This window comes from Plectrocnemia conspersa, unplaced genomic scaffold (assembly GCF_051122295.1).
Source record: "Plectrocnemia conspersa isolate PC_06_02 unplaced genomic scaffold, ASM5112229v1 ptg000005l, whole genome shotgun sequence".
In the NCBI taxonomy this organism is placed as follows: Eukaryota; Metazoa; Arthropoda; class Insecta; order Trichoptera; family Polycentropodidae; genus Plectrocnemia; species Plectrocnemia conspersa.
Window position 1 is genome coordinate 34,076,741 of NW_028277169.1, and position 23,888 is coordinate 34,100,628.

Genomic DNA, 23,888 nt, shown 5'->3' on the forward strand with positions numbered 1-23,888 from the left:
TTTATCGGTTTCTTAACTTTTAGGTATAAAAATATATATCAAAGAACGAACGTTTAGTAATAAATAAATAAAAATAGCACCTAATATGGTTCATTTTAATTTTGATTTAAAGAGTACACTTATATCAAAGGTAGCATTTCAATACAGAAGTATTTTTTTAATATCAGTATTTCACATTTTTCGTTCTTCAAATGATATATTAAAAATTGGCAAAAAATTTGGAACATATCAAAGATATAAGGCGAGCAGATTTTAGGAGTAACCAATGAAAGGTTTAAAAGCTCTTATTTAGCGTACGTAAAAATAGTATGAATTAAATTAATTTTATGTATTTATTACCATGGAAATTATATTTTATTTTTAATACCCAATTCAATAAAAAAATGTTATTTAAATGTATTTAATAAAAATATACTTTTTAATGACTGAAATACTATTGCCAAAACAGTAGGGTATAATAACACTCACGGTAAAACGACGATCGGCAGCGCCTCGTCCGGCATTCCATCGTATCATATAATTTTTAGCAATATATAAATTATTATATAAGCATCTACCGCAGTGCCCTATTCGTGTTTAATTGACACACGTCACCACCCGTCTGCCATATATTATGATTAATTTTATGATTTTTAGACCTTACAACAAAAATACATTTTTCAAAATTGTAAAAAATATTTTCTAATAATTTATATGTTCTCATATACATTCGATATTCGAGATTCGAGCTACGTAGTGAACATTTTCATATTTTTTAAATGAATTAAAAATGATTAATGAATGGTAAAAGTGCTAATAAAAAAATAAACTATGTTGATATTTTATTGCGTTTTAGAATATTATATATACATAGATACAATCTAACAAGCTTAATATTTTCAAAGAACTATCTTACAATAAAATTTGATTTCTATAATATAATATAACGATCGTTAATGTATGAATTGAGCAGACGTTGTCAACAATTTTAATCTTTTCCTAAGAACCAATTAAATATGCTTATCAAATACATTCTGATTATTTGCTTTATTACATTAACGACATATAATTATCCTTTGAATATATCTTCTTAAATTGGTTCGTCAAACATATTAGATACTAGTTAATGCGCACATTTACTCGGAATTCAATTGAAAAGAGCTTCGTTTATATAATGTATATATTTATTATGGTAGATATATCAACTGCTCTGCGTAGGCGTTATCCAAATTGGAACTCAGAGCAGCGCTCATCGTTTGAATGATCCATTTTTGAAGGTATAGTACGTTTGAGTACACCCCTGGATAATTGGGGCGGGCGCATCCCCTGCCCCAAGATACAATTCCGACGATCCTGTTCCTGACTACCAAGGGTCCTCCGGAATCACCCTGCAATCAAAAATAGGGTTAGCAAAAGGTTAAAATTACGTTACAATGATTTTATCAATGATTCATGGCGGTATTTAAATATATATAATAATAAATTATTGCAAATTTTCCATTGAAACATAAAATACGTTAGCCTAATGTTTAAAAATAAAATAAACACAATTAACAACTACTAAGTAAGTTGTGGAACACCATACTGAAATCAGTCTTGAAATCAATGGCATATATTTGCTTAATTGTTTATTATAATTACAGCTTACAATCAATGGTCATGCACAAGCTGGCTTGATTTTATTTTACCTATTCACCGCAAAATTTTTACGTAATATTAGGAAAATCTAGGAAATCATAATCTGTATATAATATTTAATTAATATGATCTTCCAGACACGATACAAATTGAAAAATTTGATTCCAGATCTTTTAGTTATTAGTCACAGATTAAAAACACTGGTTTATTATTTATTTAATATTGTTTCTTATCACACCAATTTCTACTGTCTTGCTTTGTTGCTATGGAGTTTCATTTTGGCACTACAAATATATTTTTTTTCAGACTCTATTTTGTACATCTTTGAGTTAATTTACTAAATTAAACTGTAAGCTATTTGTTTATACATAAAGCAAAAAAAATAATATATGTTGTGCTGTTTTTGCTTAATAAATTTAAAAATAAAAATATTAGTATTTCGTTGACTCACCAATATTATATTATATTATATATTCACCTATATTAATATTATCTCTTTTTAAATTTTCTTATAGATTGCAAAAGTAATATATTAAAATAAACATTGAGCGCTTAAAAGACTTTCCAAAGATATTTTTTTATTAAAATACGCATGTCCTTACGTTTATTCAACCCTCACTATTTTTCCACCCCAATCTCGATCCGAATAAATCAGCTCATAAAAATGATCAAAGAATCTATTTCGGATAGTCTAAATAACGTGAAACAGATAAAATAAATTCACAATATTTACGTTTGTATTAAAATCATAAAATAATATATCATTTTAAATATTATGTAAAAATCAGTTTTTTGCATTTTTGACAATAAAATTAAGTTTCTGGCTTATTATTTAAATCATACTTTTTTGAAGTACAAATTAAAAAAAAAATGTAATAGCATATTTTTTACGAATTTATAACAGTGATTTATACAATTTTACAGCGTAATGTATATTTTTTTCAATAACAAAAATAATACTGAAATTATCTACCAGTGAAGATATAATTTTACTGACAGGTGCTAGTGAAAATATATGATGCTTATAACTGTTATTTAATAGGCGTGAATTAAATAAGTAAAACTACGGCAGTTATTGTGTCCTAGATTGAGTTGTATTCTATATCTATATATGTATGCTACAGTGATTGTATTTTACCTGTGAAAACATATTTTTACTTACATTTGATAGTGAAATTAAATGTTGCTCTAAGCTGTAATTTAAATCATTTCCATATTTACATTCTTACTGTTCTAATTAAAACTTCATAATTATAAACTAAATATGTTTTTTATTATACTACCTACAATATTATTGATTAGACTGTACTTTAAATATCATATAGCTAAAATCAATGTGTATTTTATTATATCAATTAATTAATCTTATCCAGTATGTCTAATTTATATTATCTGACAAAAGCTAGTAAATCAGCTAATATATCATAGTACAAAAATACAAAAAACACATTAAAAAATGTACCTTTTTTGTATCACGTATTATTATATTTAAATAGCTTAGGGTCTTATGCAACTAAAGTATTGCTCATGTATATACATATATGTAGTGCATTTAACATATCGTCGTATAGTAATTATAGCTCCTCCGGGGCTTAATTACCTGTGCAAGCGTTAAACTGTTTCAGTTTTACTGACTGGTGGGTTAACTGTAAAGACGAGGAATATGCAAAGTTTGTTTCGAAATACGCTTCCTTGGGTGGATAGTTTAGAATTCGTATTAGCATAGTTTTGACGTCTCTGTGCAAGTACGCGACATGTTACTTCGCAAGATGCACGTTTTGTTAAATAAACTTATAAATGCACATATATTATTGAATGTTTGCTTACCTGACAAGCGTCTTTTTCCCCTTTCATATATCCAGCGCATAACATAGTCTCGGTGATGTTTCTGTACTTGGAATAGTATCTGTTACATGTTTCAGTATCGATTATTGACAGTTCGACGTATTGCAACTCAATGGATAACCAACCAGATTCCTGGAAATCAAACATCAATTTAGTTTGCATTAAGGATTTAATTTAAAAGCAAAATCTCGGGTTGTACCTTAGTCAAGCCCCACCCTGTTACAGAAGCAATATCTCCTGGTTCGAATTTAAAAGTATCTTCAGGCAGTGGTATAATTGCAGTGTTTGGGTCCAATTTTATGATATCTACTACCTGAAATCGTATTTTTTTTTATTAAACAATAGTAAACCTATTAAGAAAATAGAAAGAGTACATTCATATAGTAAAGGTGAACTAAAACTATTAAGGAGATATACATTGATCTTGAAAAATGATAATTTAAAAAAATAAAAGATTCGAATCGCAGCTTAAAATGAAAAGCAATTCATATGCAGCTTTTAATTTGATTTATCGTGTAAAAAATAGTATACAAAAATTTATAAATGCACTGCATTATAAATTAGATATTGATATTATTAAGGACGGAATAGCACAGTTTGTAACGTATCAGACTAGTAACTCTGAGGTTACGGGCTCGAGCCCCGACAGCGTCATTCAAATTTTTATTTATAAAAAATGCACTATTAATAAAAAAGCGACCCCAGCTGCAGTAACATCTATTAATTATAAATTATATTACAAATAATAATTTATAATTATTAATATTGATGTCAACGATTCTAATTGACTTATTCAGTTGGTACAGATTTACCCCGTTATAACGCATTAAGCTTACGGCTGTCAGGTTACAACGGAAGATTTAATAAAAATAAATCAAAATATGAAGTAGCATATTGACTACGGTTCTCAATACAATATTCGAAATATTCTCCTGGTTTTAAACTATACGAATATTAAAATAGTTGACCGAATATTTATTTATACTATCTCGAAAGAAATTTAAAAAATCTTAAAATAAAACATTTTGTATACTTTAGCAACACAGATTGTTTTTCTCTCAATATACCAGAGTGACTAGTGCCGCTCCAAAATCCATGGTTCTTTATGCGCCTATATTTTGTTTCAAAATAATTGTAATCTTATCTATATTTATTATCCATTTGCTAATATTTGACTGAAAAACAGTTGAAAGCAATAAAACCGGCATTTTTAATATATACCGAAAGTCACTCCTATATTCTCTTTAAATTTGCTTTTGACATTTTTGGAAATACTTCCCTGATCAAGAAGTATGTAAAATAATAAGTTGAACATTTTTCTTTTAATGATTTATACAGTACTGTAATATGCATATTTTATAAAATACAAGAAATTAACGATTATAGAAATAATTATTATTATTCTATAATTATTTTTTAATTAAATAGTATTTTACAGATATTTGTACTAATTATTTAAATTAATTAATATCGGTAAAAATTACGAATATATTGGAATATTTCATCTATTTTTTATTTAATATCCTAATAGATAAAACCATAAATATTTGAGAGCCCTAATATTAACCAAAACAGATTAAACTAAAGTTTTTTGAAAATAAAATGTAAATTGGATCAAAAAGATAACTAACATTTAATTAAAGTAAACTTTAAATGATATGTATAGTATTTAAAAATAAATTGCTAGATATAGATAAATAATAATAAAAATCTAAAATATGACAAATACATATACATATATATTAAAATCATGGAATTGAAGTGTTGCAAAAAAGAGAAATAAAAATGAGAGTTAAGGTCCAACTCATATAAAAGTCGTACGACTTGCTGTTGTAAATACTTCTCGAGAATTAAGTTCAAAGAATTTCTTAGAAAAATTTATTATTGCTCATTTCTTGAGAAATTTGCAGGATTTTCGAAATTTCTCATAAAATATTTTTTAATGAAAATTAAATTATTAAAATATTTTAAAATTGTTTACAAACATTTTAATTATGAAAATATGCAGTGGTTTTAATCCCCTGTATTTACAGCTGCTAAATGTTAAAATAAATAATATAAAATATTTTATTTATAAATAACAGTGGAAATTTTTACAAAAAATAATTGAAAAAAAATGTTTTTTTTTAAACATATTCAGATTCATTATAAGTTTTGGGGGATTTTCGGAAATTCTCATAGAATATTGTTAAGTAAAAATTTAAGTATTAAAATATTTTAAAATTATTTGCAAACATTTTATTTTTGAAAACAAACGGTGGTTTAAATTTGGTTAATTTACAGCTAAACGATTTAAATGAGACCGAAAAAAGAAACTGTACTTTTTTAAAAGTAAAAGAAGATCATTTTTTTTTATTTTAAAAAAAATTTACAAAAAATATATATTTTTTAATTTTTAAACATAGTTTTTACCGAAAAAATATGTTGAAAAATTAAAAAAAATTATTTTTTGCAAATTTTTTTTGAAATAAAAAAAAATTATAAATAAATTATCTTCTAGAATTTATTAAAAAAAATATATTTAATTTTTCAATTGTATTTTTTTTTCTGTCACACTTAAATCGTGTAGCTGTAAATTAAGCTAATAAATATAGCAATGCTGGTTAATCTTGCTATAACTATTAAAAATATGGCGGCGCTTCTAAACGACCTTTTTCAGACTGTGTTAATTCAATGTAAGTTAACCGTTCATTATATATGTACGTAATTTTACACAAATCTATTTGTTTTATATTAAAACAACGGTATATTTATGAATTAAAAATGTAAAGGTAACTCTCTAATGTTTGCTAAATCACAAACCAAAATGATATCCGGACATCCTCGCCAGTAAATTTCGCAAGTAAAACACCCCCGTAAAATTCTCTCGCGAATTAATCGTGCGTTTTAAACGCAACGCAACACTCTCGGTGAAATTTCAACCAAAAAAACAATAAAATGAATGTGAAAATATAAACCAACTGGTTGGTATATTTTTATATCCGGTTCAATTTCGCAGTCAAACGCTACGCGCGCTTTTATTATTATTCTGCGATTTTTTTTGTAAACACCCTGTACAAATGAACGTAATTAAATTTACGAGGCGCTCGTAAAAAAGTGTATATACAGGGAGGAATAATTACGCAATGTGCAATATCGTCGAAATCGGCAGAGCGCTTTTTTCATTTGATGGAAAGCTTCTGCGTTTTATGTTTCGACTGAATTTGCTTGCTGCTGAATATATTTACGGCCTAATCCTTTCACAAAATCCATTTCGATTGCTCAATTCTCAAAACCTTTCGGACGGCCATTCAAATGCAAGGAATACAGTAGCGGAGGGTATAATCGCTTCCATGAACGGTAGATCTGAAAGGTGTCGTAGCAGTGTGTCTCTCGCTAAAAAGTATTGATTCCAAGAGTATTTCTAATTATTTCTTAACGTTACTATTTTAATTACGTGCTACCATAAAAAGGCATAATATTAAAATTTGTCAACTTAATATGAAAGAACCTGCGTCACGTTTATGTGTTCTTTATACATATAACTTTTAACTGGATTCGTTATGGGTAATCTATTTGTAATAATGTAAAAGTAAAATTAAAACTTTTTTTATTCTGACCTTAACCAATGCAATATCGTAGTCCTTAGTATATTTATTATACTTTTCATGTATTATGTTAGCATCAAGCTCGTGATCCTTTCCCCCGTACCAAATGTCGCTTGATCCTGTTCGCAGAGTAAACTCTTCCAGGGGCTCCCTGCGTATTAATAATTCAGACAAAGAATGAGATGAGAAACGAAAATAAAAACGAGGCCCAATAAAAGAGCAAAAATTCTCACCCGGTGAAACAGTGCGCCGCGGTCAGCGCCCATTTCTGATTCAGTATGGCAGATCCGCATTGGTGCATACCCCACTTTCTGATCGAGGCCATGTATGGAAAATTTTCAATTTGCGCGTCTGCACCGCCTACTATCAAAGTACTTTCGAGTGGCACTGTAATGGTAGTAATATATATATATATATATATGAATATAAAAAAATATGACGTATACATATAATACATATGGAGGTATAGAAGTTTTTTTGCCGAACGTTCAATTTCCATTCGAAATTGATGTTCAATCGTATTTTGCAATATAATAGATTGGAGAAATTGTCGCACGGAATAAAAATGGTTCTTTAACATATTTTTTATCGAGAAATTGTATAAGTTATGCTATTTTCAGATTCGTCATAATCAAGGATGTGCAAAAAGGTTGAACATATTTTTAAATGGATATTATTATTATATTGAAAAAATATGTTCAAAATAATTTTATAACTTTATTTATTTCTATGTAATTACAAATATGGTTTATCAATTATAGAATTAGTGCGTTCAAGGTTAAACGTGAGTTGAACGAATCATTAGTTAAAAATTCGTAAGTTACACACAACAATTAATTTTCATTTGAAAATAGTATATTTGCTGTATTCAAACTTTTTCCTATTAGTATTTATTTTTATCGAGAGTAACTATTCTAAAATTTCAGTTTTCTCAAAAATTATTACGGTTTTGCAATTTTTCTGACTATCAAGACAGATGTATTTATCTGGTTAACTGGTAAAGACACGTTGTCTGTGGTTCGCTCTGGTTTTCAGACGTCGATATGGACCAGTGGATGCGAAGAGAGAAGCGGCGGCTTCTGCGATATTTTCTGTTCCAAAGTAGTAGGCTTTTATCAGCGCTCCCCTTCAGAGACTTTAGATTTTAAGTTGCATTTACGAAGTGAAGCGCTTCTTTGACTACAACCCGCAGATGGCGCGTTGTTGAGGGTCTACGCCCCCAGATAATGTGCTTTGTAAATCGTGTCCTTGATGGCGTCAATCATTAGTTTATAACAAGTGTTTTTTTGTGTTTTATATTTGTATATACATACATATATATTATAAATAAATTGCTTTTATTAAAATATAAAAATAGCTTTAAATTGCGTTACCAACAGCAACTCAAGATATTGAAAATATGTCATTTTAAATACTCATTAAGCACTGTAATTAACCTAAATACATTTAAAAAATAACTTTACCAATTATAATTGATTATTAAAATAACAATTTCACTTAAAGATATTTTTAGGAATTGTGACCGATGATTTACGATTCCTGATATAGAGCAAAGATATACGTAATTGGTCAAGCATTTAAATTTCACAATAACCCTAGTCAATCATTCATCCTAGATTGGCATATGTTTTTTTTTTTAAATCTTTGAGATGTTTAAAAACATTTGGACTAGATTAAAATGTATGCTAATAAATTATATTATTTTAGAATATTTTTTTAACGAGTGGTCTTAATTTAAACATGCTATTAACTTATTTACTTGTTCAATTAATTTTAATAATTATATATGTATGCATGTACATAAAATAAATTAAGTCTGTATGTCTGCAATTATTAAAAGAACGGATGTTTACATGATTTTGTCCGAGAAGTTTTATAGATATTTATTATTTAGTATATAAAGTTAATCACATACAATTTAGATAACAATAATTACAATATTCTAAATCGTTCGATATGGAAATGAATAATTGGAAATAGATTGTTACTCACGTCCATTTGCGACGATGACCAGGTGTAAAAAACCTATTAAGGCAATCATTATGGCTCGTATGCCACCGATTACCAACTAATGACGATCCGTCTCTATGCGAGTAATTTATACTATGTGGAGAGAGATACAAATGCGAAACTTTATTGCCGACCATAACGATAATAAAGATTAAAATAAACTGAATTATTTAGCTTTAAAGTTAGCCGACGGAATACGTTTGATTATCCAAATGTGACATTTCATAATAACCTCTTAATATAAAATAAGTCAGAGATTTCCAATTATAAAAATAGTATTTATAATAACTTAATAATTTTATTTTTATATATTTCTTCGAGCAATTATGTTTTTATGTTGCAATTATGTTACTGTCCGGTGACACAACCCCTGTGCTATGTTTTCAAGCAACCCATAAAACAATTAGGCAAAACTTTATTAAAAAAATATATTTCTTAAAATAAAATGTCCTCCTCTTGAAAAGTTTATCCATTGTTAGATAAATTTAAGCCAATAAATTTAATAAATAAAATTTACAACTTCTAAAATGAATATAGTAGATATATCAAACCTGTGCAAATCAAATCACATTCATCCATCCTGCGTTATCTGCTCTAGGTATGACTAGAAATAAAAAAAGACTAACGAAACTAGCAGATAACGATAAAAAGGAGATCGGTAATTTCCGTTTCATGTCATGGCATTGCATCATACATCAAGACAATTTGTGCGCAATGATTTTACAAATAAAATAGGGAAAATATTAAAGTAATACATATAATATTATACATGGATCAAAAAGATTAAATCACGGCAAATTTAAAGTATTTTTGATTACTTTTAAAACTAGCAATAGACATTGTGTGTTTGATTGCAGTAAGGTGATAAAACACTTTTAAAAAAATTTAAAAGTGTTTCTATGGTAAACTTACTGAAATATAGTGTGTTTTATGAAATAATAAATTCATGTAACAAGATGGTTTACTGTTGTAATATTACTATTCATAAAAATATTAAATTTAAAAATACATTTAAATAAATACTTAAATTCTTTGTGCAGTACAATAATACAAAATGAGCATTAAATAAATATATCTATGTTCATTAAGACATAATAGATTGAGCAATATTTAATTTGTAGTGTGCACTAAAGGATTTGTGCAGTAAAATATTAAGAAATAAGGATAGATCGATAGTTAAAAATATAACATCACTATCACAGTTGCAAAAAAATCCAAATCTAACCTAATGAAAGTCAATAATTTAAAAGATAAAATAAAATATTTTTTTTTATGTTTATTTTTTCATATTTTAATGCACATAAAATTCGTTTTAGTTTACACTACAAATAAAATATTGCTTCATCTAATATTTTTTATAGAACATGGATATATTTATTTATTGCTATTAATTGTAATGCACACACAAATAGTTTTATGGAATAAAGTATTTATTTAAATGCACTTAAAAAATGTCCAATTTTAAATTGCGTCTCTTATGAATAATAATAAAAACAGTAAACCATTTTCTTACAGGATTTTGTAAATAAAATTCATTACTTCATAAAAGTCTTACTGTATTTCATTATATTAGTTACTCTTGTTTTAGTTAACATCAACACGTTGGCAGTTAGCTTGGAAATATAATATCTAAAGTTAAAATCCAATATGCAAGTTAAATTGATATTTATTCAAGCGTCTTTATTGGAATTTTATAAGTCGTACCTGCTTAATCTGTTCATCACGTCTCTTTTGGAAAGTGCGTATATTTTTCCATGTAACTTTTTTCTCGTATGAAGCATACAAAAAGTAAAATTAGAACAAAAAATTCAGACGAACGTTTCAAAATATTTTTTACATTTCTAGTACTTTTATCATACTACGCTTATCGTAAAAACAGGCTGTGTTATATTTATATTTCTTGTTAAAAATAGACTTATGAATATTATATTCTTTTTTTTTGTTAGGAAATGAGGCTAATATTATTGAAGACTTTAATACAGAAATTAGATTTAACTAGTTGAATCATATTCCATCATAATCATTAAATAAATATGAATAAAAAATTATACTACATATAGTTGGAGCAAAAATTTGACAAATTTTAGCGTAAATTAAAAATTCCGTCTGTTTTATTATATATAAAAAAAACATTTTTCACCTTATAACTATCAACTATATATTACCAGACATTTTTTATGAATTATGGAGAAAACCTGGTCTGAAATTACGTTATACATATTTCTTATTTATTACAATAAATACAGACATATATAATTTTATTTATATTTGAAGTTGTAGCTACATTTCTGATAGTATAAATTATATCTCTTGAAAAAACAAAATTTATTTTAAATTTATCAATTAATTTAAAATTTAGTATATATGTTGCAGTGAATGTATATTACCATTGAAATTATATTTTCCCCAGCGTTTCAGTGAAATCATATTCAAATACATTTTAACCAGTAGATATATATTTTAAATACTGAAATTTATGATAAATAAATTATAATAAATTTATGATAAATACTAAATAATAAGTGGTAAAAGCCCTGATCTTGTTTTATATACTCTTATCGCTTGAATATATAAGGTTAAACTTGACGGATTAGGATTAACATGTAATCAATGGATCTCTGTTTGTCGAGAACAAACTTAGTGTATCTTTTTATTATATTTTTTCTTTAGAATTTTATATTTATCACATAAACTTTTTTAGTATAATTACATTCAAGTAATCACGTGCAAGATCCAATAATAGAGAAATTATGACGTTTTAAAATACGGTGTAATAAAAAATAGTTAATGCACAATGAGAAAAAGTAATTAATAAGCTTTGTCTTCAAATGCATCTTGTATTCTGCGTATTCAGAAGTAGGAAGGAATACTAAAAATAATTTAATTATTTTCCTCTAAATTCCTTTGTAGCGGTCCGCTTAAATACGTGGTTTTCTGCACGTATGTTAGAAAAAAATCGTATATATTTGTATGCCTTGTTTAATGGATATTAAACAAGTAATTCAGTCGCTACAACATTCATTAAATGTTTAATGATATTTGTATTCCTAATTTATATGAATAAATAAACTTGTTGCATTCGTTGTTATAAAAATAATTACGTTATTTCAGTGTTATTTATAACCTTTGAGCATCCGGTGATCCTGCACGTGTCATTTCAAATTTGTACACGGATAAACTCGATTGTAAAAAAATAATAATCAAAAAAGGTAATCAAAAGTTTAAGGATTTAAGCCAAGGATTAATATGTATTAAAAATTGCGCGAAATTGTATAGCCATTTATATTTATTTTATTAAAACAATTAAAATAGGTTTTAGGATTAAGTAAAATAAATATGATTAATATGTTTATTAGGAGCAACTATATTATATTTATATTATTATTTAACTTCATCAAGGACATTCGTGTTGCATTGTTTTATCGATCCACTTTTTTAAATATGTAATTTTTGTGTAAACCCCCGTCTTAGATTTTCCACAACTATTTACCTAAGTAAGAAGTCTAATTAATTTACCTTTTAGCACTAATGCTCCTTCAGTGTCACCCTTAAATAATTTGGTATGAAATTTTATTTGAATTATGTGTTGTTACAAAAAATTTTAAAATTCATTACTGTTATAAATATATGTATCATTTTCCAAAAAAGCCATTTAATGGATTTATTATTACAAAATGTATTTACCGCAAAAGATTTTTTTTTCTTTTATATTACCAGTACAGCTCATAGTCTCGTCGACTGTAGAATTTTGATTTTGTTAAGTGAATAAATCATGACAAGTTTTTCTATTGGAATTTTCATACGTAGGTTGTGCATTTTCCTTAAAAAATGTACATAAAAATAATTTATAAACTTAAATGATTGAAATACTCCAAGATCTCTATATCATTACAGTTGTCATATCAGGTTTAATAGCAAAAACACCATCTGGTGAACCTAATTCAGCTATATAATATATAAGCAATACTAAATGTTTATCAGTAAGAACAGTTAAGTCTTAAAGCATTAGTTGTACATACTTGATTTATGTTATATATTAATTGCTGAAGGGACATTGAAAAAATTTAATCTACTAGATTTTTTAGTGGTAATTAAAGAATATTTATATTATTTAATTTCTGATTACAATGAAAGTGAGTTTATAAATATTTTTTATTTGCATATTTTTATTTTTTTCTTAAATATATTAAAAATATAATAACTTACACAAAACAAAGCTATGTCGTTAGACTGTTTCAGCGTCGTAATATTCGTGTCTTGTATAATTATCAAGATAAACATAACGACCGCCTTCATTAGTAGTGTTTGTATATATCCTTACAGAATAATTGGTATAAAATTCATCTTCACTGCAATACTTAGATTGTCTTAAAATACAGTTGATTCTGAAACATTGCCATAAAAGACTCACTAAATATAAATAACGGCTGATATAACCCAACATTCAGCTAATATAACTGCACTATATTTATTTTAGGCAAATTAAAATATAATTATTATTTTAAATTTAGTTGAAAAATATGTTTTATTGCTTTAGTAAATATATTGCTAATTTAATATTAAATTATATGTAGAATATATAATACGTAACCAAATTGATTTTATAGTAATTCATAAGAGATTTCAAACCATCATTAAATCAGGAAAAGATTCTATTGAAATTTGATCTCTTTAACGATTATTCAGTTCTCCGATTATGTGAAGATTTTTTGAGAATTCTCGACAGAAATAATTTTTCTCTTATGTGGAATATTAATTTAAAAAAATCAAGTGTCAAAAATGTAACAGTTTCATGTTGCTTTATACAAAAAATTGCTTTATTATTAATATATTTATTTTATAGGAATAGGATAATTATTTATATTTTTTTTAACTAATATATTGGATACCATATTAATGTTTTATTGTATAAGTATGCTTCTTACGATAATTTTATATAATATATTATTAATCTTGTATAAAAAACTTATGATAAAACCTGATATATTCAATGTATTTTTAGTATTGTTATTTATAACGTATGAGTGAAATATTAAAGTTTTCTATATAAAAAATCGTAACTATACAATTAGTTAATTATAAATTTATAACATTATGAAAACTTATTTATATTATATATACTTATTTGTACTTTGTAATTTAATAGTTAAAGTTAAAATAGCTTGCATATTCATATCATGTTAATATCGTTTACAGGGATTAAAACTACATTTTAAATGTATTGTTACTGAATCCGAACATGAACTGAATATTGTGTTTAATATTCGGCGAAAACTAAACCTGAAACTGAAACTTTTCTGAATACGTTGCAATTGAAAATATTTTTATTATGCATATGTATATATATATATTATATATAGGAATAGACTGACAATGATTAAAATTTGTTTTTTATAGTTTTAGTACAATTAAAATGAAAACTTTTTACATCATGCACGATGTCATCTTTTTTATAATTAGGGGTGACTTTTGTAGATTTTCAAAGATCAGATAAAAACGACGTCTAGAGAATTATAGCAAAAATAGTATAGTTTTTATTTTGCTGTACTACAGCATCATTAATTTTTTAATGCTAAAATATTTAATATTCGTAATTCTATCCATATAATAAATTTTAAACGTACATCTATAGATACACATTGTTACTGCTTTTCGGATTATTTCTTGATTTAAGATCCATGCTTTCATTTCATATATAAGAAAGACGAAAATATAGCAACGAGGCATGCTGTAAAAATTCTCAGTTGTAGGCTTAAGGGAAATGCATTTCCTGCCGTTTATATTCAGCTCTTACATCTTTAGATTAGTCTTATTTCTTATTCATTCATATACCCAAATATGTGTACTGTAAGACTTTCTTTTGGTATATAGTTGATGGTTATATTTGTTGCAAAAATTTATCTTTTTGTAATTAATAATTTAGTTTCAGACCGTGCTTGTTACCTACCACGTTCAGCTTTTTTTTATCAGTGTTTTTTCTTATTTTATTTATTGCTTTACCATACACCAGTATCCACAATACGCTTTTTGAAATATCGATTTAGATTACATGATAAATAGCAAGGGTGATAAAATGCATACTTGTCGTATGCTGCGTCTAAAATACTTTAGAGCAATGATTAGTTTGAGACTCGTCTGTGAATGTAAATAATGCGTTTCTAATTTAAATTCGAGTATATTTAACTTTTTAAAAGGATATTACAGTTGTGCTTTTCTTGAATTAAATAAATTAAAATATTTTTAAGGAACAATTTAGATCATTAATATATCATAGTATTTAATGTTTACATATCAAATATAAAATTTATTAGAAATAATTAATAAGTGATTATTGTGATTTAATTATTATTTTAATGATACAAAGCATTTAGTTTTTAGTTTTTTCGTCGATCCATGTTCTGAAAAATGGTACGTTTGTGTAAACTCCTGGGTATTTAGGTTGTGCACAACCAAATCCCCAGGACACCAGACCAATGACTTTGCCCTTTAGCATTAATGGTCCTCCAGCATCACCCTAAAATAATTGTATATTTAATTCACATTATATTTATTTTAGTAAAATGATATCAGAATACATTTCCATTGCGAGATATATATATTTTCACTAGTAAAAATACAATTTCTCTGACCGGTGCTAGTGAAATTATATGCTGCTCTAAACTGTCATTTGACAGGCGTGAAATGTATTTTTTTAAATCATGTAAAAAATATATTTTCACTGATATTGATTAGTGAAATTATATTTATTTCAGTAAAAATACATATTTACTGTAACAGTTGCCAATTGTCCATTTGCTGTTACATTAAATCAAATCCTACTTGAACACTATATTTTTTCAACTTTTTTACGTTGCAAATAAATAAATAATTATAACCATAGTTTTTTATTTTCATTATTATAACTGTCAAAATGAGTTTCATAGACATTTTAGAGCAGCATATTATTTCACTAGCACCCATCAGTTAAATTATATTTTACGTAGTAGAAATATATATTCACCAGTCGCGTACGATGATATGCTTTCTCTTTCGCTCACGCGCTTGTTAAGTGACGAGAGTGAGTGAGAGATTCCGCACGCACTCATCGTATGCGCCTGATATTAACCAATGAAAATATATTCGATTATGATTTCACTGATACAGTCAGTGAAACTATACATTTGGTGCTATCATTGCTCACATTAAAATAAATCTTGTTGTTATAAATATTACTGTATTTACCTGACAAGCATCTTTTCCTCCTTCCATGTAACCTGCACAGATCATAGACTCATCGACAGGATTTCTTGGAATGTAGTATAAATCTTTACAAATATCATGATCAACTATTGGAACTTGCACACTGTATAGTTTATGCTGATCTTTTCCGTTATCCTTAAAAAAAAGAATATAATCCAGAATTTAGAAAATCATTTAAAAAGTAACGTATAGATTTAAATTGTAAAAATACCTCGAAAACTCCATAGCCAGCTACGGTTGACATGTCATTAGTATTAATAGGAAAATTAGAATCTGGCAAAGGTACCGGTGCCGTATTTTCGTTGAACTTTATAGGCGTCGCTAGCTAAATTAAATAGAAAATGTTAAATATTTTAGTAATCCTACCATTAAATAATTATAGGTCTATCAAAACGGTTCTGATACTTTTACTGACATCCACGTCAGAGTTTAAAGCATCAGAACTTTAAGAGCTCTCTAATATATATTTACTAAGTTTATATAAACTTATATCAAGATACCGATTAAAATTCAGACTATCGAAGATCGCAGTAGCCGCTGCTTCTCTCTTCGCATCCTCTGATCCAACGTGACGATCTCAATCGTTGCACAGAATTTAAATAACAAATAATAGTTTTGTTTTAAAAAACAAAAATAAATACCCCTGATAAGAAGGTAAAGACCGAAAATATATTGCTGAAACATTATCGAAATTTTAAAGATAACCGCAAATTTGTTTTTAATAAATAGCGAAATAACTTTTTCTGAAGTTGTATTGTGTAATCTTTAATTTAAAATAAATGTTTGTGATGTATGTAAATGATGATAAGTAACATAGAAACAAATATTATTACATTATGTTTTGTGCAGTTTTGCGTTGGAAAGCAAAATATAATAGATCTAAATGTAATAGTTAGGTATTAACTAAAGTTTGTATAAAAATATAATATATTTATATACAAACTAATAGTAAATCACTGCTCACATGATTAGAAATTCATGTCAATTTATTAATTCCACAGTTAAAAATTAGTTCTATGATTTTTTCGTTAAAATATATATTCAACACATAACAACTTACCTTAAATAAAGCTATGTCGTGGGAATCTCCAGTTGGATTGTATTTTTCGTGCTGTAAAATTTCAGAAACTTGGTATACAACACCACCATTATCACTTTCGCTACTACCCGTCCTTACAGAATACTTATTTGGTTCGTTTTTACTGTAAATAATACAAAATAGTCACAATTATTGTATTTAAAGAATAATAATTACGATTTGCCATTTGACTAAAACTTACACTATACATTGGGCGACTGTCAAAATCCAATTTTCGTTAACTATGTTTCCTCCACAGAAATGCATTTCGTAATATTGCAACGAGACAATATAAGGAAAGTCTTTGATATCTGATTCAACGCCTCCGACTATAAAATCAGAGTTACGAGGCACTAAGATAATAAAAAAATTATTACATATAAATATATTCTTCCAAAAATATATAAAAAAAATTTTGATGTCAAACTCAAAAATATTCCGGCAAACGAATCATGTTAAAAAGCGATTTTAACGAAAGACTAAACTAAACTAAATTTTTAATCATAATGTTTGGATAGTTAAAGACTTACTTTATAATTTACTATTAATATTTACTTACATCCATCAGTATATGAAAATAGCATAAATTGAGCAAAAAATAAAAGGAAAATCATTGTGGTTCTATTGAAGAAACAGAAGTGACTAAAAATTATTTGTCAGTCTTATTTATTTAAACATTATGCTCAAAAAATTTCAAGAATGTTAAAATAAAAAATAACTGTCTAATAATATTATTTCATATTTATTTTTAGATTAAATACTTGTTAAAGTTTTATATGTATGATAAATTAATACGTTTTTTTTATGGTAGTAAAAATATTAGATAATGTTATAACGTATTTAATAGTTGCGTACATCGATTGCTTTATTTAATTATCTATAAAATAAAATAGGAATTAAAAGTCTTGACTATTACAGATGAAGTGACTAGTACTATATATACTAAATATTGATTTTAAATCTTTAAACGAAAACTTTTGTTCTATAAGTTGTACTGACTAAAAATAATTTGATTTATTACGCTTTTAGCACGTATTTGCGACATTTTCAATATTTTTTCACAGTCTGGTGATCCCCACTTTTTGTTTTGCTATTTAATCGAATTGACTCTCTGAAATTGTTATATTATTAACGTCATAAAAATGCGGTATATTTACATACAAAGAGCATAATTTTTTATATGATGTAAATGGGGTCAAGACCTTATATTTTATTCAGAGTTTGCTTGCTGTAAGGTTGACGAAACACAGCAGTCAATGATATATTATACAGAAAACCATTTAAGAAATCTCTAATGAATTAGGCATCAGTTAGTTTCTACTTTTAAGTGTCGAGACTTTTGGGATCAAATCAGATAGTTTATAACACTACAGATGCCACATTTCAATATTTAAAAAAATAGTTTATTGCGACTTATAAAACTTAGAACTAAAATTCGAAATTAAAAAAATAAACTAATAAATGGCAAACAAGTAGCTCACTCACTGTATTATAATATGGAGAAGAGATTATATGCAAAAAATTGTGAAGTGTTTCAATAATGGAATCGTTGGGTTCTCTGCTGACATTAAAATCAGCAGAGAACCCAAAATTGCACAATAGCCACTCAGCTTTTACAATGATCATTAATAATCATAGATAGCCGGTAATTATTGCAAAAACATGTCAATCTGCTTATAACAAGAATTATTTGAATTTTTACCCAGATTTCATTAAAGAGTATTTTGAAAGTGGAGTTTAATAATATTTTTTTAAAGAGCGTCTTTTAAAAATCTTGTTTTTGTTTACGAGTGCACATGTTTATGTGTTGTATTTGTTTAAAACACAACTTTTGAATAATATTAATTTCCCTGAAGCTTTGTATTATTTATTCTTTGCACTAATAAACAAGCAATCTTTTGGGTTATGAGGCCAAAAAGGTGTGAATTTGCAGCCTTAAAAACGCTGAAAATTTGACAACAATTCATTCAGTTAAGTTTTACAATTTACCACAGCAAATAAGCCGAGATGTATTTTTTTGACTGATATAATAGAGAAGTGATGTCTTATGGATGATCCGCTGAGTCACTTGTGATTTTTGTTGTTGTTTGTTCTCGGTCTCGGTCTGGTTGTCTATCGTATCGAATCACTTGATTGTTTGGTGATGTAACAGATCTCTTATACTCTTGATTAGGGATTGCTATAATACTAGTATTACCGAGGAAAACAGACAATACCGGTATTAGCATTATTATTTAATTGGTAATAAAAAGGACCAAGATAATAATCAAAGCACTGCTCGCATGGTTTATTATATTTATTGATTAGCAAAATCCCAGTAATTATTGTTTCGTTATATCACATAGTCCAATTATAGAATTACCCCTTTGAATGCTTACTATGATCCTGCACGAAAGATTATGTTTTGTAGATTTTTTAGTTTGATTATAAATTGTTTTCTTGTTGCAATTTTAACTTAATCCATTGGTCAGATAATCCTTAAGCATCGCTCAACAGATATGTGAAACAAAAAGGGTCAATCATCAGCTAGAGCAAGCATGTTATATTTTTTTCATCGCTTTTTGAGTATCATCATAGAAATATAATTTCCAGTAATTAAAAAAATAGTGTTTTTTTGATATTACGGGTATTTAATTTTGTAATACTGGTCTTATCGGTAATGAAATCCCTACTATTGATTCGAGTCGTTTTTGGCGAATCACAGATACAGAAATTGGTTGCCAACTTTATACCTAATTGCTTTTGAACTTTGTATATTGAGTCTTTTCATCGATAGTTATTAAATAAACAATCATTGCTTGATTTATGATTATATTTTAATAATAATTATTCACATATACAATTCAATAGATTTATTTTATGAATTAATTTTTATTTAGTTTACAAACAAATATCACTGAGTTTCTGCCATTTTTTCGTCGATCCATTTTCTGAAATATGGTACGTTTGTGTAAACTCCTGGAAATTTAGGTTCTGCACAACCACGCCCCCAGGATACAATTCCACTGATTTTGCCTTTTGTTACTAACGGTCCTCCAGAGTCACCCTGAAATTAATTTAGTTTATGGATATATAAAGAAAATTACTTACTTATTTTTAACAATATGCTATACATATATTACTGTATTTACCTGACAAGCATCTTTACCTCCTTCCATTAGGCCAGCACAAATCATAGTATCTCCGACCATTGCACTGTCTCCGTATAAATCTTGACAAGTTTGATGGTCTACTATTGGCACTTGCACACTATATAATATATTGTTGGATCCATATGATCCACCTTCCTATACAAAATGTATATTTTCCAGGATTTAGAATATATACAAAAAACTAACACAAATTTATTTACCTTAGTAACACCATATCCAGATATAGTCGCTATATCATTAGCGTTAATACTGAAATCAGAATCTGGTAAATCTATTGCCGATGTATTTTCATTAAATTTTATAGGTGTAGTTAGCTAAATTAAATTAAAAAAATAATAAAGTTTTAGTTTATATTAAGATTATAATATTAAAATACGAATAATAAATAATTTATTTTATGAAATGCAAAATATATCTTTTAGGAAAATTATTTTTTATTAAATAATGTTTATAAATGTTACCTGTTATGCAATTATAATAATTGTGTATTTAGATTGACGTGAATAATCACTATCAGCATTATTAAAAATTAATTTGTAGGTTTAATTTTTTGATTTTATTTTATTTACAATTACTTACCCGTGCTAAGACTATGTCGTTAGCTAATGTAGTACTATTGAAATCTTCGTGCGATATAAACTTTGACATATTGTATACAACACCACTTGAATTACTTATGCTACTCCCCGTTCTCACAAAAAAACTATCTGCATAAACGATATTTCTGTAATGAATTTAACATTGTAATAAAAAAAGGGATGATTCATAAATATAATAAGACTTACGAAAAGCAATGAGCTGCGGACAAAATCCAATATTCGTTCAATATGCTTCCTCCACAGAATTCTTGTAAGTCTTTGAATAATATCGCTACCATATAAGGGACATCTTTGATGTCTGTTTCTACGCCTCCGACTATTAGGTCTGAATTATGAGGCACTAAAATAATATAAAAAATCAATAGGGCGATCTAGATAACAATCTAAAAATATAAATTTGCCGCTTATATTTTTATGAAACACACGAAAGTATTTTAAGACCAAAGCTGTGTTTGTTGGGCCTTAAAATCTATACATGTTGTTGTTGTAACAATATATTGTTTACTTACTTCCATTTGAATGTAAAAATAGCACAATTTGCGTAAAAAACAAAATTGAATACATAGTAGTCCTATAAAAAAACATTAAAGACTGAAATGTATAACTTTTATTTTTATTATTTATATGTAAAGTAAAGAATTTTACAAAAAAATAATTATTTTTTAAAGAAGAGATAAAAAACCCATTAATTGTTATATAGTTAAAAATACTCTTTATAAATATTCGCAGATAAAAATGCTGTTAAAATTTAATTTGTATAATAAAGTTACTTATGCTTTAATGGAATATAATTTTTAATAATTCAAAATTATGATCTCAATCTTAATCAATGCAACTGAGAATGCTGCTGGCATTGATACTTATCTCGAGATTGAGTTTTTTACATTGATTGAGACACTAAATTTTCTGTCTTAAGATAATCATTAATTATGCAGAAAAGTGAAAGGGGAAATTTAGCTTTTATTAGCTTATGTATCAATCCATCGTGCCTGACAGTGTCAAATACCTTTTCTATATCTAGAAAGTCAATGCCCGTATAATAACTGAAGACATTGTATGGACAACATAGCTCCCGTTTATGGGGGACTTCTTGAAATTATTGTGAGCAAAAGTGATTATTTTACAATAGTGCGATTAAACAAAGGCTCTCGTTACGATTAGAAATAAAGGGTTCCCTCATAAATAGCACGTAAGGATTCTCCGGTGCATTGAATGAATATTTATTTGTTACAAAATGGACATGGTAAACAATATATTACCGGAAGACAAATAACACCTTAAGGCTACAATATTCCCGTTACGCAATTCACCTCATTTGCTTAATGGATATCTTTGAAGTGAATTGCGTTCATAAAATTCTATCAATCTTATATTTAAATTTGTAATAATTTTTATTGTTATCTTTATTTAATTAAACTAAAATTTTTCATAATTTATTGTAATAACTCTTATATTGGATAATATTGGTGCTTTGACTTAACATTTTTTTAGTATATATTTTATTTCAATTTTTGTGAAGCATGTACATTATTTTAACCTCTTCCATGCCATGCACACCATATGAGTCGGATCATCAGCGCGAATACGAAAATATGATAGGCTCGTAAAGCAGCGTGTTGTTTAAAACTAGAATGATCTGATTAAAACTAAGGCATTATCTGTTGCAATAACCGTTATATTCTAAACCTAGTTGTGTAGTTTCATAAATCGTTGATAAACGGATGTGATACTTTCTAGTATAAATTGTCTTATGGTTTATTTTACAATTCAAATGCAATGTATAGCAATAAGAATTGTACATAATTTAACTTTTTAAGACAATCTTTGTAAAAGTATTTAGAATTAGAAGCCATTTTGATAAAGATCTTTTATATTAAATTAAAAGTTTTTGTAAATTGTGTTTTAAAACTATATTTGTTCATATTATACATAAGACCATACAAGAAAGCGCACGTTTATATATAATTATTAGTTGTATTGAGACATAGTGAATAGTTTCTCGTTTTGCTTTAAAGCATACTCAATTTTAGTGAAATTTTGATTTCTAATAATAACAATTATTAAAGACAATAAATAATTAAATTTAAAATTGAATTTATATTTAGATTTTAATAAATTATCTCAACTCTAAAGATACGTGTCAAACATACAATTACTGACTAGGCCCAATGCTTCCCAGAAACTGCAAAACATATTAGATAGATCTTGTATATATGTGCTAGCCTTGTATTGTACGTTAATCGATATTATTATTAATTTTTCACACAAAATTCTGTTGTTTTAAAAATAATTTATATGATTTAATCAGGTTAAATATTTTTTATATTTTTTGAATATAAAAAAGTTGCCGATTTATTAATTTTTAGACAAAATTCAGACGCGTAACATCAATTGTATATGTACAGATAATAAGCACATATAATTAAAATATTATTAATACGTTATATAAGTTTCTGCTAGCTCTATGCATTTTGTTTGCGCGTATGGTTACGTGTGTGTATGTGAGTCTATATGCACATGTGTGTTTGGCTCTATTGCATACGCAGGAGAATTCATACATTAATAATATTATTTGTATCATATTATTTATATTAAAAAAAGATTTATTTTGATTAAATAGATCTTGATCATTATTGTTTTTAATCACTGAATATATTTATATTTTAATTGTAATGAGTGTTTAAAAAAATTTAGCTCTCATAGACGATGAAATGATCTTTGCGGTCTTTACCTTCAATTTTGCATATAAATATTAAAAAAG

General features: G+C 26.6%; 2 protein-coding genes across 2 annotated transcripts in view; one reads left to right on the forward strand and one right to left on the reverse strand.

The window, feature by feature from the left end:
• The window catches only part of Epac (Exchange protein directly activated by cAMP), a 244,133-nt gene that overhangs the window by 36,142 nt on the left and 184,103 nt on the right, over positions 1–23,888 (forward strand). The gene's annotated exons all lie outside the window — the stretch shown is intronic.
• LOC148235495 (transmembrane protease serine 9-like) lies at positions 809–20,552 on the reverse strand. The gene is made up of 11 exons (XM_088185942.1): positions 20,508–20,552; positions 20,274–20,422; positions 17,359–17,500; positions 16,510–16,623; positions 16,281–16,433; positions 16,060–16,153; positions 7,283–7,436; positions 7,062–7,200; positions 3,662–3,775; positions 3,445–3,594; positions 809–1,367 (listed from the first exon to the last, which is right to left on the reverse strand). The coding sequence occupies exons 1-11, from the start codon at positions 20,550–20,552 to the stop codon at positions 1,167–1,169; spliced, it is 1,455 nt and encodes a 484-aa protein (XP_088042068.1). The 3' UTR covers positions 809–1,166.